Raw genomic sequence first — 15,117 nt, 5'->3', positions numbered from 1 at the left:
ATTTTACTGTCACCTCCAGCACCTTAAACATTCCTTTCTTCACCACCGACACACAGTGCAGTGGACACACTCTAATAACTCACCAGACACCTTCAGCAGCATCTTCCAAGCCCATGACCTGGAATTCTTGTACAGCATTGGGGATGTATGTACAGTGCTTGGACTGCTGTGGTTCAAGAAAACCGTTCATCACTATCACCTAAAGGACAATAAATGCTGGCCTAATGACCCAAACCCAAATCCTGTGAATGAATATAAAAGTGGTGACTGCATAATGTAAATAGTCCATTACCCTGCCTTTTGGTTCTTTTTATAATGGGTGCATATCATAGAAGACAAAGCATAAAATCAATGAAGTGATGTTTTATTGCCTAGTGTTTATTGCTACATCTGTTTTTGAACAGGTGGTGAATTTACTAATGGGTATATTGCTTACTGTGGCAATAACTCACCCAGAAACAGTCCCTCCACTGGACCTACAGTATGAAGTCATTGGAAACTACTATTCCTCAGATAAACTAACAGGTATGCAAAGATATTTAATATGCTTAGATTTGATTCACTACTTGAACAGCTTGTTATTTATATTTCACCCACTACAGTAACTTCTGTTAAAAAATGTTGGAAATAAACATAAGTACACCATTCCTTCTGTAGCTATACTTTTGCAAGGTAAGTACCATAAGTTGAAGATTAGGAAATAATTCATTGTGCCACTTGATACAGGAGTCTACTTTTTGCCTTCCATGTAAGGACTGTCAATGAACAATGACTCAGTATCCTTTCTCTTTAAGGTCAGTGTGTTGTAAATTTCCCTTATGAGTAAGAAATCCTCTTTGCTATCCCTTCTGAACAGGCTTGCTCTAATTTCAAGGTTATGCCTTTTTAAAATTATGGTTTCTCCAACTAGTGCTTTATCAATTCTCTGAACTTTTATATTAAATTCCTCAAATTAATGTTGACGTATTAAACTGTAGGGGATAGAGGAGAAAGTGAGGACTGCAGATGCTGGAGAGTCAGTCAGAAAGTGTGGTGCTGGAAAAGCACAGCAGGTCAGGCAGCATCTGAGGAGCAGGAGAGTTGATGTATCAGGCATAAGCCCTTCATCAAGAATTAGACAATAGAGCCTAGGAAAATGCAAAAGTAAATTATTTAAACCATGGTATGATTACAATAGAGCCTAGGAAAATGCAAAAGTAAATTATTTAAACCATGGTATGATTAAAATAAATCTGCATGGCCAGTATACTCTTTGAGACAGGAGTTTAACTCAATAGTTTATTATTGTTTTAGTTGAATAAAAACTTGGACAGAGTGCATCTGGAGAATAGCTCCTCTATTTCATTAATTTTTAAGATAAAGCCTGAAGTGCAATTATCCTCCACACTCACTTGTTTGTAAGATGGTAAGGTCCTGGGTAATCTTGTTGAACAAAGAGACCTTGGAGTGCAGATTCATACTTCCTTGAAAGTGGAGTTGCAGATAGGGTAGAGAAGAAAGTGTTTAGTATGCCTGCCTTTATTGGTCAATGCTTTGAGTATAGGAGTTGGGAGGTCATATTGCGGCTGTACAGAACATTAGTTAGGCCACTTTTGGAATGCAGTGTTCAATTCTAGTTTCCCTGCTATAGGAAGGATGTTGTGACCTTTGAAAGGTTGCAAAAGGATTTACAAGGATGTTGCCATGGTTGAGACTGAGCTACAGGGCGAGGCTGAGTAGGCTCGTGCTATTTTCCCTGGAGCTTTGGGGGTTGAGGGGTGATCTTATAGAGGTTTATAAAATCATGAGAGGCACGGATAGGGTAAATAGACAAGATCTTTTCTCGGGGTGGGGGAGTCCAAAACTAGAGGGCATAGGTTTACGGTGAGAGGAGAAAGATTTAACAAGGACGTGAGGGGAAAATTTTTCGCAAAGATGGTAATGCATGTATGGAATGAGCTGCCAAAGGAAATGGTGGAGGTGGGTACAATTTTAACATTTTAAAAGACATCTGGATGGGTATATGAATAAGAAGGGTGTCAAGGGATATGGCCCAAATGCTGGCAAATGGGACAAGATTATTTTAGGATGTTGGGTTGGCATGGACCGAAGGGTCTGTTTCCGTGCTGTACATCTCTGACTGTGACTTAATGCAATCCTCATCTTTCTGAATTTCTGGTATCTCCAAAGCATTTTGCTACCACTGCAATTTAGGAAACAGATAATTTAAGTATATCAAGGTCTCATTCACAATATGCCAGTAGGTTAAAGGGTAAATATTGAATGGGACATCAGGTGGAGGTTGCGAAAGTGCACAAATTAAATGTAGTTTAAAATACATTCACTGGAAGACACATCTGTGCCTTGACTTTTATTTGGGTATCTTCAACAATGAAACATGCACCAGTATTGCACTTATGTCCAAATTTTGTACTCCAGCTCTAGACTGGGATTTGAACCCTCAACTATTGACTTTAATCTGTTTCATAAATAATGGTTTGAAAACTCAAACACAGGAGCAGAAGTAGGCATTCCCTCCTGAAGCCTGGTAAAATGTAGCTCATCAACTACCTCAACACCATATTCCTACAGTAATCCCAAATCATTTGATGTAATTAATAATGACAACAACTCAATTTCGTGAATCTTTATGGCAAGTAATTTTGTTCGTCAAGAGAACCAAAACTGCACACAACAGTCAAGGTACGGTGTCCTCCGTGTTCCATTGAATTAAAATCTTGCCTCTGTTTTGAAATCCTCTTGGCACACCATTTCCTTTCCAAATTATTTGCTGTACCTGCACTTACTTGCTGCTGAAGAGGGCTGCATGCTTTACAAGAGTAATATTTACAAGAGTAATATAGAGACCAGTGTGTGCAACTGCTGTTTTCCTCCTGTGTAATAAGTTTCTGTCATGTGGATAGGGCATTTATAGACTCTTCTGTTGCTTTCAAATGACATAGGCTTTCAAATGACGTAGGCTTTCTCTTTGCCTGTGCACCTATACAATTCACAAACACTTAAAGCAACTGGTAGCTTTGTGTTTGATCAATGTTATACTTCCTAATCTTTAGAAAAGATTCTGCCATAAAGATTTACCATGTGAATGTTTTCAGTGATGGAGTATTGTTTTGTAGAATTTGTCTTTATACCTTACTAGAAAATGTTAAAATTATCAGTGTACTATTGATATCATATTGCATTAAGTTATTTATCTGATATTTTAGTTTGGTTCAGGTGCCAATTAAAAACCTTGATAGAAAAGTAACAAAAATGTCACCTGAACTGTATTATACATATGAGGCAACAGAAATCTCACAACTGCAACTCTTTCAATTGCAGATTTGTTTTCTATAGCATGATGGCTGTGCATTACCATGAAAAAGTAGATGCTTAAAACAATGATTCAGTTAACATGTTGTAAATTGTTCTAGGATGTTTTGCATGCAACATTCTCCAGTCTCTTCATTTAAGATGCACTTTACACCTAAGTTCCTCCTGCCAATGTGAATAATGGCCCAATTATCTGCATTGCAGTTCATCTGCCATTTTCTTGCCCACTCACAGCCTGTTTGAAAGCTTGGAAATTTTATATTTCATCTCACATCCAAATCATTGACACAGATTGTGAACAACTGAGGTCCTATCACTGACCCTTGCAATACCTCACTGATTAAAGCCATCCGATCTGAGAATAGATGCAGAGAGGCATGAGTAGGCCATTCAGCCATTTGAGCCTTCACTGCCATTCAGTTATAATCACGGGTGATCATTGTGCTCCCTGCCCTAATCCTGTTTCTTTCTCCGTAGATGCTGCCCAACCTACTGAGTAGATTCAGCATTTTCAGTTTTTCATATTTTCTAAACCTGACTCTGCAGCAATCTGCTGTTTTGGCTGCATGTAGTGTGTTCCAGTGTGGCAAAGAAGCCTTTGTATATGTGCACATCCATGCTATTTGATCCGTCCACATAGTGCATTTATACAGTTGATTTGATGTACAGAAGTACCTCTGCATTTAATCGCAGAATTATGAAAAAGTAAATTTCACGGCAGTAAAAACGGTGGTTTAGTCCTCTAACTAATTAATAACTATATTGGCACAGTTGTTTCAGTGAATTTGGACAGACTTTGGTATTTGCAACACCATGTGTATGGATGGAGTTCAGGCTTTATTTTCTCATGTATCTCTGATTGGGATCAAATCCAACCCATGTGGGGACCTAGCTAGTCCAATTGGACACTATTCATCTTGAAAGGTACATATTAGATAGTGTTTGGGGTATTCGAGAATGGAAAAGAGTAGTAATCTAGCAGATGTATTTCTTGACCCAGTCAATATTAGGGGAGATTTGAAGTTGCTTGTGTTGTGGACCTAAAAGTACTATTCATTTTACATTTTTGTTCATTCCTTCCCTTGTTGGAAGATGGTCGGGAGAAAGAAAGTTCACAATTTCTGTAGCTTATGTAGTTCTATAATAACGTGTAAATGTTAGTAATAAATTCCCACATATCGTTAGATTTTGTTCTTAGGGAAATGAGCCATAACAGTTTCTCTTTCAGAAAAGGGAAGATGCATTTTTTTTTTTGCTTATCTAGTTATAGATTAGTTTTGGTCACGTTCATGAAGAAATCCACAACCTTTTTGAAAGAAAATATAGAATACTGAGAAGGTGCATCTGTGTTATTTATTCAGGAGACGTTAAAAATGGTGGAAATAGAGGAAAAGCTTTTACAATCCAATTAAAATCTCCCAATATAAACATCTGATGCTTGAATGATAAATTCATTATCAGAATATTTGTTACAGATCAGATTTTTGTAACCATTAACTAAATTTCTTAGTATCTAATGTTTAATTTTTCATTTTTCTTTCCTATCTGTACAGAGAATGCATGTGTTGGCTTTACCATCTCACTTTTGATGTTTACTATCAGTGCCATGTTGGTGTACGGTGCTGTCACTGTAAGTATTTTCATTTTGAATATCTTGCCTGAAATGTCCACTTGTTCTTGGATTATAGTTGTGAATTTGTAAATTTTCTAACCATTAATTTTTCTTTTCCCTTTCAGCATCGTGGAGGATGGCTGATTCCATTTTTCTGTTACCTGTTGTTTAATTTTGCTCTTTCTTGCCTTGTTGCAATCAGCTCTCTCACCTATGTGCCAAGAATCAAGGACTATCTGGACCAACTGGTAAGTCCTTGTTAAAAGTGCATTCTTGCAGCAGTTGGGAAATACAGGAGTTGTATATTTTCTGTTGCCATGGAGAGGGTAGAGCATGCAATTTCAACATCAAGTTAAAGGCTTCTCTAAAACTTAGATGTTGCAGACAGCCACCAGAGTTTTGGATTTGCAGTTTGGCCCTGAATGACCAGTAGTCTCTGCTGTTGCAAAATGAATAATTAGATGTTGATCCAGTTTGCACCTGCCGCAGAGAAAATGTTGACTGTTATTGACCATGTGAAATGTAGTTTGTAAAACTCTAAGGAGTTAAAACCAGGCTGGAGGGTTAACCAGCTGAAGCTATGTTTGAATCCAGAAGAAGTGAATGTCATCTTTTTAAAAAAAAAAAACAGTCACTTTATGAATTTTTTTTTGTCAAAGATAGCAGAATGGAGCAAATTCTGTTTGGTTGTTTAAATCGTAAGTTGCTACAAAGAGTACAATAGTGTTACAACATTAGTCATTGATATAGTAAAATATATTTTAAAACGTGAAGTCTTTGTTAATAACTGGAAGTTTGAATTTTTCTTTAAAGTGTTACTGGTCTCTTCGGCGGTCATAACATGTCGTTTGGTCCAAAAAGTCTTTCCCAATGTTTATGCTTCATTCAAGTTTCCTGTAAATCTGCAATTGTAACCACTTATTCCTTTTCTCTTCAATGCTTATCTAGCTTTCTTGTAACTCGCTTATACTATTCTCTTCAGTTACTCCTCGGAGTCGAATGTTTTGTCTACTTGTTGCTTATTATTCAGACGGAGAGTGGCTGCAAGAAAGTGCAGCATAGTGGGATCTGGGTTAGCATGTTGATGCAGCAATAATTAAGAAGACAAATGCAATTTCGGCCTTTATTCCAAGAGAGGTGAAATTTAAAAATGGGTAAGTCTTGTTGCTGAGGCTGCATTTGGAATAATGAGTCTTGGTCCCCCGTCTTGGGGAAAAAAAAGGTCTTTGAAGGCTGTTGAGATGACGGGCGATCTTATTGAAATGTAAAAGTTGCTGAGGGGCTTGTCAGTGTAGATATTAAGATATATCCACTCGGAGGGGAATGTCAACCAAGGGGGCATAGTTACAAAATAAGGGGAATTCATTTAAAACTGTGAAGTAATTTCTGCCAAATGGGTGGTGAATGTCACCTACTCCAGACAGTAGTGGAGGCTAGATCACTGGAAGTATTTAAAGAGAAGGCAAGTAGACTTTTGAAATGCCAGAGAGTTTATATGAAAGAAGTTGAGCTTTTGGGCAGATCAGCTGTGATCTTGTTGAATGGTGGGGCAGGGCTAAGTTGCTGAATGGACCTACACCTATATATATTCTTTGGTTGAGGTTTCTTTTTGATTTGCCTATTGATGGCATTTAGTTACACTCTCTTCCATTGTGCTTTTATCAACATTTGCATAATTTTACAAATTGCTCTTAAGTCCCATCATAGCCTTTTTCAAAGGAGAAGTGTGTTGGTCGTTTCCTGATATGTGTGCCCACACATTTCTGCTACTATCCTTGAAAAACCTCTTCTACACATTGTCCAGTGTGACTAAACCTTTTTGAAATATGTTCAGAACTGCTCACAAGTACGCAAATCCACTGTAGTCTATCCAAGATCCAAGGTTTAGAATAACTAGTTTTCAATTTTATCCAACTAGGTAAACTCTAATGGATAGTCTTTTATATGGTCTTACTAACCTGCATTTAGTGACTGACATTTGTATACCAATTCCATTTGTTTGTTCCATTACCCCACCGATACTTGTATCTTCTAATTAATGTGATCTCCCCATTCTTCTTACTAACGTGCTACCTCTCATAATAAAACTTCATTTCCCAGTTGTTTGTCCATTAACATAATATAACTGAAATATCGTCAGTTTATTAATCCCACATGTTTGAAATTAATAGTTTTATCCAATGTTCAGGTATTGGAGATGTAATACAGTATTGTGTTTTAAATAAAGTACTGAAAGTATAAACTGCTGGGTTTAATATTTCGAATGCGTAAAACATTTTGATTTTACAGCCTGACTTCCCTTACAAAGATGATCTCCTTGCTTTGGACTCCAGCTGCCTTTTGCTGATAGTTCTGCTTTCTTTTGCCATTATCATAACTGTGAAGGTAAGACTATAGAAGCAATGTGCTTAGTTTTTTTTAATTGGACATGTAATGGTAGTTGTGTTTTAAACGTTTTATATCTATATATGGTGGCTCAGTGGTTAGTACTATAGCCTCACAGCACCAGGGACCCAGGTTCAATTCCAGCCTCAGGTGACTGTGTGTGTGTGTGTGTGTGTGTGTGGAGTTTGCACGTTCTCCCTGTGTCTGCGTGGCTTTCCTCCAGTTTCCTCCAACAGTCCAAAGACGTGCAGGTTAGGTGAATTGGCCATGCTAAACTGCCCATAGTGTTAGGTGCATAGAGGGAAATGAGTCTGGGTGGGTTACTCTTTGGAGGGTCTGTGTGGTCTTGTTGTGCCGAAGGGCCTGTTTCCACACTCTGGGGAATCTTAAAATGTGCAAATGTACCTATGGAAGTAAACTTTAGTAATTCATGGGATATGGACATTACTGGCAAGGCCAGAATTTGTTGCTAAATGTACTTGAAACTGAGTGGCTTAATAGGGATTTTAAAGGGCACTTCTGGGTTTGACGCTCATGTAGACCAGGGCATAAGAATAGACAGTTTCCTTCCTTAATACATTAGTAAATCAGATAACAATCAATGATGGTTTGTCGCAGTCATTAAGGCAGTGACTACCTTTATTTCAAATTTATTACCGGACTTGAACTTTCCCAGCTCTTATGGTAGGGTTTGAACCTCTCACTGGGTGAGTAGACCAGTGACATTAGCACTATGTTACCATCTCAGCTATAAAAACACACTTTAATTTCCAAGACAGTTTGTCATTTTATGGACTGTTTGTGACTTTACTGAATAATTGAATATTCGCTTTAACAGACCTACATTGTGACTCTTGGTACAATATTACAACATCTTTCTCTCAAATGAGCTTTACTAAATTAGACCAAACTTGGTTCCACCCTTGTCACCACTTAAAATATTTTGTCTGTCTACATTATGACACCATTTTCTTCCTTGTGTGGTTAATACCTTTCCTTCATTCACATTGCATAGCTTTTCTGTCCAGTCTACTATCTTTAATTAGATTTGTCTGTGATTTCCCATGTACTTCATTGTAAGGAAAAGGCAGCAGCTAATCTGTGTGAACTGTTTAAAAAAAATACCCATTGACTTAGATATGCAACATTTTTTTGAATGAAGTTAAAAATCACACAACACTAGGTTATAGTCCAGCAGGTTTATTTGGAAGCACTATGTTTTGAAGTGCTGCTGCTTCATCAGATGCTGTGGAGCAGAATCGTACGACCAACAGGTTTTTTCGGAATCCATAGCTTTCAAAGCTCTGCTTCATCAGATAGTGTGGAGTAGAATCATATGACACAGACTTTATAGCAACAGGATTGCAGTATTATGGATAGTAGGACTAAACAAATTTAGCAAAACAAAAGATGACAGAATTAAGCTAAATTTGTTTAATATAACATTTTATGACACTGCAATCCTGTTCGTGTCGTATGATTCTATTCCACACCATCTGATGAAGAAGCAGAGCTTTGAAAGCTATTGATTTCAAATAAACCTGTTGGACTATAACCTGGTGTTGTGATATTTTTAACCTTGTCCACCCCAGTCCAACACTGGCACCTCCAAATCATGGCTTTTTTGAATGCTTCTGTTTGAGAAAAAAAATCCGTTAATGTGCCAGGCTTCTGGTACACCTTTTTTCTCGCGTTTTGTCTTAGATCTTTCTCTCTTCTCCTTTTCTATTTTTATCTTTAGCTAGAGGATCCTGAGTGAGTGTTTTGTGTTCTCTAATTCTCAGTGTGATAGCTGAAGTTCATATCTCAACATATCAACTTTTTTTTTCCCAAGAGATATGACAAAAGTAATTTTTCATAGATGCATGGAATGGAGAAATTATACTACAGAAAAAAACAAAAGCAACCCTAACACACACCAGTTGCTTATCTCTGTCTCTAATCAGTGTGAGAAGGATAGTTGCAGCAGAGAGACTGTCAGTTTTCTAAGGCTGTACTATCGAGGGCTATTGATTTCCAAAGTACACATTTGCACTGAATTGGAACTTGAGGTGTGCCTTTTTAGCTTCTGTGCACTGGTCCAATCAGCTGTCAGTATTTTCTAATTGACCATGTTCAATGATGTTATTACACACCCCTGTGTAGGTGAGACTGAGCCTGGGCCTCTGGGCTCCAAGGTAGGAACATTATTACTGTGCCACAAGAGCCCTCCTTAAACTTGGACTGTTTTGCCTTGTGCGTAGCCTGGTTTTTAGACTAATGTATTTGGAGCTGCTCTTTGCAAACATGACTGATAGCTTCGAAAATGTGAGACAATAACAAGCTGGTTAGCAAGGGTGTTGGGTGATTCGTTCTTAAGTACTACTTTTCTTGTAGACAGAGCTAGCACAGTTAGACCTGAGGGCTCTATTGGCTGTAAGCCAAGTGATTAGATTGGATTCCCTACAGCTTGGAAACAGGCCATTTGGCCCAACAAGTCCACTCCGAACCTCCGAAGAGTAACCCACCCAGACCCATTTCCCTCTATGCACCTAACACTATGGGCAGTTTAGCATGGCCAATTCACCTAACCTGCACGTCTTTGGACTGTGGGAGGAAACCGGAGCACTCAGCGGAAACCCTTGCAGGCACTGGGAGAATGTGCAAACTCCACACACACTCGCCCGAGGCTGGGATTGAACCTAGGTCCTTGGAGCTGTGCAGCAGCAGTGCCAACCACTGAGCCACCGTGCCATCCAGTAGTGAATTGAGATTTGGATTGGCCCTGAGATATACTTTTTGGAGGGGCGTTCAGAACTTTTCCTTCAGTGCTTCAAGCTGGTGATCTGCTCTTTGACACTGCAGCTGAGGTTGGGGCTAGGCTGAGGTGTCGTGTCTGGGGAAGGGGATCATTGATTAACCAGAAGCAGCACTTTTCTGGCTTGATTTTGACACTAATGGACAAACTCTCATGTCATAGTGATAAGTTATTACTTTAGTTTGGGACAGCTTTGTTGTGATCAGGTTACTTTTGAGAGACAGGAGATCTTTTGGGGAATTTGATGCTCTAATACAGAGATTTAGTGAAAGATTTTATATCATATGTAAATCTAGGGAAATATGGCTGGGCTAACCCACCTCTGATCATAGATAAGACTTCACTCAATTCAACACAATGGCCTTGCATTAATGCCTTAAAATATGTTGGAACTAATGTTTAATTTGTTTTAGTTTGATCCCTTTTTGCCTGACCTACTACAGTACAGTAATTTCATTAAAATTCTATTGTCTTTATAGAAGAAAACAAAAGTCAGCTGAACTGAATTCATTTGGTGTCTAGATTATTGTAGCTTAGAAATGTTTTAGTAAATGTACTTTAATTTTATTATATTAAATTACAACCGATCATCAAGTACGTATTGCTTTTGCTGTTCTGTTCTGTAGGCTTACTTCATTAATTGTGTTTGGAACTGCTACAAGTACATCAACAATAAGAACACACCTGAGATAGCTGTGTACCCAGCGTTTGAGACACCCATGCAGGTAAACAAAAATATTCATAATTTTGCCATGCATTTAATGTGAACGGGATAGGAGTGTAAGTTCATTTAATTTCTCCTTTTTCAATCATACATACTTTATTCTCCACTATCTTGATTTACCTTCTCGCTAATGGGTGGTGCCCATGAAGTTGTGTGGAGGAGATGCACGTCAGGGTGGGGATGAGTTTAGGCAGGAGGTGACAGACAGATAGTTGCATGGGTCCAGGAAAGGAGGGATGTTGCATCATGATAGAGAAGAGTGTCAAGTTGGCAGGGGAAGGTAGTAAAGTTGGGTTGGGAGAGGAATATTTTGTGTTGGGGAGGGATGTGGGCAAAGTGTCAGGGTTGGAAGGGACATTGAAGTGTGTTGAGATGGAAGGGCCACATTTGTGTGCATGTTGGTGGCTGTAAGGGAGACATGTCAGAATGGAACCGCAGGGAGCATCTTAGCAGTTCAAGGTGTAAAAGGAGGAGAGCGGGGGAGAGGAGAAGCGTTACAGCTGGATCAAGTGTAGGAGAAGTAAGGGTTGTCAAGGGTGAGGGAGTTTTGGAACACTATTTGGTGGGTTTGTCAGGGAGGAGGGACATCAGGGGAAAAGTATGGACCATGGAGCGATGTGGCTGATGGGAGAGAGAGGTGGCATTAGTACCTGTTGGGTCAGAGTTGATAGTGTTTTTAATAGATGTCTGATTCAAGCAGAGCTGGCTTTTGGTTGCCTACTTGCTTATATCCAACTCAAATACAAATGACATTAGTTCCAAACAATGAACAGAAGTGGCTTTGAAAGGCTGTTTCTTGTCAACTGAAATCCTAAGACTTGCAACAGAAATATTACACTCAGCTAAATCAAAACATTGATTCACAGCTCCAGGGGTACCACAGTTGAGCAAGTAAAGTTCTTTGTGACATCAAGTTATACTTACAATCTTCTGCCTGTCTCGATTTGTTGTTCATTGCTATGTTTACCAAGGCAGTGACATGTCAAATGTTACATTTTTAAAATTACACTATATGCAAAACAAATAAAAGGTTTATTGCAGTGTTTTAATTGGTACTAGTGAGCAGAGAGTATCGTATATCTTTTGATGCTTTGCTGCAAGTTTGCCATCTAGCCAATTAATTGGATTAAAACTTGTGAACATGTGCTGGTTTGCATGATGTGTTGTCTAAATTGCATGTATTTCAGATCAATATTATTTGACACAGCTACAGTATTTAATCAATTTGTTTTTGTAATTTTAGTATGTGCTGCCAACTTACGAAATGGCTGTGAAGATGCCAGAGAAGGAGCCACCACCTCCCTACATGCCTGCTTGAACTCAATGTAAATCCATAACAAATCAGCAGTTTTCTCAACAAATTGAAGCCTGATTACCTTGCATTTAAGCTTTGAGACTTTGTAAGAGATATTCTGTACTTGTGTAAACTTTTAAGTATCTAAAAAAAATTATATTTTGTATCTAAACATGATTGAAACTAAAAGCTTTGAATATGCATTTTTTAAACTTTCTCTAATTACTTAACTGGGTATTTATGATCTTTCTGCACCACATTGAGATTATTTTATTTGAATTGTCATTTAAAATTATCTGGGTGCATTTGTGTTTTCTTTTTTATCCTCATTGCATCAAATGGAGAGTAGAATGGTTCTTGGGATAAACACAGGATAGAACCAGTCAATTATTTCAAACTTAACAATTTGAATTACATAAGCATTTGAACCACTTATTGTTGCAGAACTTGGAAGTTGAATTAAACAGTGTGTGATTTCTGCCACTAGAGGTTCCAGGTGATCTGTCACTGACTGTTAATGCAACCTCCTGGGGCAGAAATCATGGGCAACACCATTTTTCTCTGGTGCATCCAACTCTGCACATTTATTTTCTGGAAGGCATAGCATTCAAACTGTTGGAATTTTCAAATCAGACTGGTGAATTATGTGTCCATTGACAATAAGGAAATGTACTGTTGGTTATATGGATTGCATGTATTTGCACTTTTCTTGTGCTGTCAATTTGGTTTCAAGTTCCTTTCAGTATAAAATAGTATTTTTTTAGGTAAGGGAGAGGAAATTGAAATGCTTAAACAAAGTGCTGTTTTCTGTACTGTATAATTGATACAAGTGTGAACAATCATTTTGAGGATTGTAAGATTGCTTTATATGTCACTTTAAAAGATTCATTAAATATTTCCATTTATAATGTAGTTAAGTTTCTCTTTAAATAATTTTGCTTGATTAAAAGAACTGGCATTGCCTTTGCATTTACCTGTGTGTCAATAGTGGAATAAACGTTTTGTGCTGTTTGAATTTGGGTAAAAGGCCATATGGCTCATTGAGTCTGTACTAACATAACTACCACTAAACGTGCGCTAATCCCAATTTCCTGCACTTGTCCTAAATCCTTAAATGTTATGATATTTGAACTGCACATCCAAATGGTTAAGATTTTAAAGGTTAAGATTTCCAGCCTCCACTACCTTCTCAGGCAGTATATTCCAGATTCCCACTACCCAATGAGTTAAATTTTCTTTCTCAAATCCCCTCTGAATCTTCTGCCCCTTACCCTAAAACTCTTGCCCCCTCATGATTGACCCCTCAGCCAAGGGGAACAGCTGCCCTCTACTCACCCTGTCCATACTCCTCATTATTTTATACATCTCAATTGTTCACCACCTTAACCTATGCCTTTCCAAGTGGATATTAATTCGTTCCTTCAGAATTTTCTCCACTGACATGAGACTCACCAGTCAGAAATTCTGTGCTCATTTCTACCACCTTTTAAAAAGTGAAACAGCACTTGCCAGCCTGCAGTCCTCAGACACTTATCTCATGGCCAGAAGGGAATTAAAACATGTCAGAACCCCTGCAATTTCCTGCTTCTCCTCTCACAGCAGGCTCGGATGTAATACATCCAGGCCAAGAGATTTATCTGTTTTAAGCCTGATAGAGCCTCCAATATTTCCTTTGATAAACTGCAAGTTCCTCATAGTCCCTTTTCCTGAATTCTGTATCTACATTCTCCTTTTCCACAGTGAAGGCTGAAGAGAAGTATTCATTCAACACCCTTACAAAGTTCTGCAGCTTTACACACAAATTGTCCCACTGGGCCCTATTCTTTCCCTAGTTAACCTCTTTCTTTTAATGTATTTATAAAATATCTTGGGATTTTTCCCTAAACCTTTTAGTTAGTCCTTTATCATGCCCCTTTTTGCTCTTCAAATTCCTTTCTTAACTTAGCTTTGTTGAGCTGTGTTTTCACTTATTAACAAAAATAGCCTTAAAATTTATTTCCAGAATTTTTAGCCGTTAGTAGTATTCCCATAAATGTTTCTACAAATCGGACCGATTTAAAGTAGAATGGATGGATAATCATACAGTCCTGTTGATCACCCCACATTTTTTAAGTTCTTAAGATGTGGGCCTCACAAGTTGGCCAGTATTTATTGTCCATCCTGAATCGCAGTTGAGTTGTCCATATTGTTATTGCATCATATTGTTGCGTGTAGGCCAGACCAGGTAGGAACTGCAGATTCCCTTCCTATAAAATACTTTAGGTGTTTTACTGAATTCAATAATTTCACTATCTGCCCTAGTGGAATTCAAATCCAAGTTCCCAGAGCATTCTTCTGAGATTCTAGATTGCTAGTTCTTCTTTGGACAGCTGATCAAACACTTAATCAATGAGAATTTGTTTCCTAGAATTTGAAGCCTAAGCAACCAATAATGAAGCAGAGAAATTGTTGAAGGCAAAAAAAAAGCCAGAATTAGAGTGGGGATTTCAGCAGGCTGTATCCCTGGAGGAGGTAGCATAGGCTAGGAGTGAAAACGTGGAGGAGTTTAAATTGGAGTGTTGGTAAATAAGAGTGTGAAATAAGAAATCTGTAGTTTTAACTCCAGTCCGAATAGATGGACGATCTTCTAGGCAACATTGCCACAGTTTCAAGGCTGTACAGGCAGGTACAATGGAGTTCAGAGAATAATATTGAACATTTGTGATCAGTAAAATGTTTGCTTCGATGGGAAATAATTCAATTATGGTTGTATAGGACGCTCTACAATAGAATGAGGGTTGACTTTCATGTATTAAGATTAATATTACTGATAAAACTTTACTGTCAAACAACTTTTGGAGTGTACAGGACACAATGTAGTCTGGGTGGGGTACTTTCTATGTCCATAACACAGTGACTTAATAACAATCCTGAAAGGCATTGCTCTTGGACTGTGTGTTGACCAAATCTTTAACCAATCTTGAAAAATGTGGTGCTGGAAAAACACAGCAGGC

The 15,117-nt window shown here is 38.2% G+C and overlaps 1 protein-coding gene across 1 annotated transcript; it reads left to right on the top strand.

Moving 5' to 3' along the window:
• The first annotated feature begins 344 nt into the window (after nt 1–344).
• laptm4a (lysosomal protein transmembrane 4 alpha) lies at nt 345–13,097 on the top strand. The gene is made up of 6 exons (XM_043676668.2): nt 345–525; nt 4,866–4,942; nt 5,050–5,172; nt 7,214–7,309; nt 10,733–10,831; nt 12,074–13,097. The coding sequence occupies exons 1-6, from the start codon at nt 360–362 to the stop codon at nt 12,146–12,148; spliced, it is 636 nt and encodes a 211-aa protein (XP_043532603.2). The 5' UTR covers nt 345–359; the 3' UTR covers nt 12,149–13,097.
• Nucleotides 13,098–15,117: the final 2,020 nt, after the last annotated feature.

Source organism: Chiloscyllium plagiosum, unplaced genomic scaffold (assembly GCF_037043375.1).
Source record: "Chiloscyllium plagiosum isolate Xiang-an unplaced genomic scaffold, Cpla_swu_hap1 HiC_scaffold_3, whole genome shotgun sequence".
NCBI classification, from domain to species: Eukaryota; Metazoa; Chordata; class Chondrichthyes; order Orectolobiformes; family Hemiscylliidae; genus Chiloscyllium; species Chiloscyllium plagiosum.
This window is presented reverse-complemented; position numbering and strand designations above follow the sequence as displayed.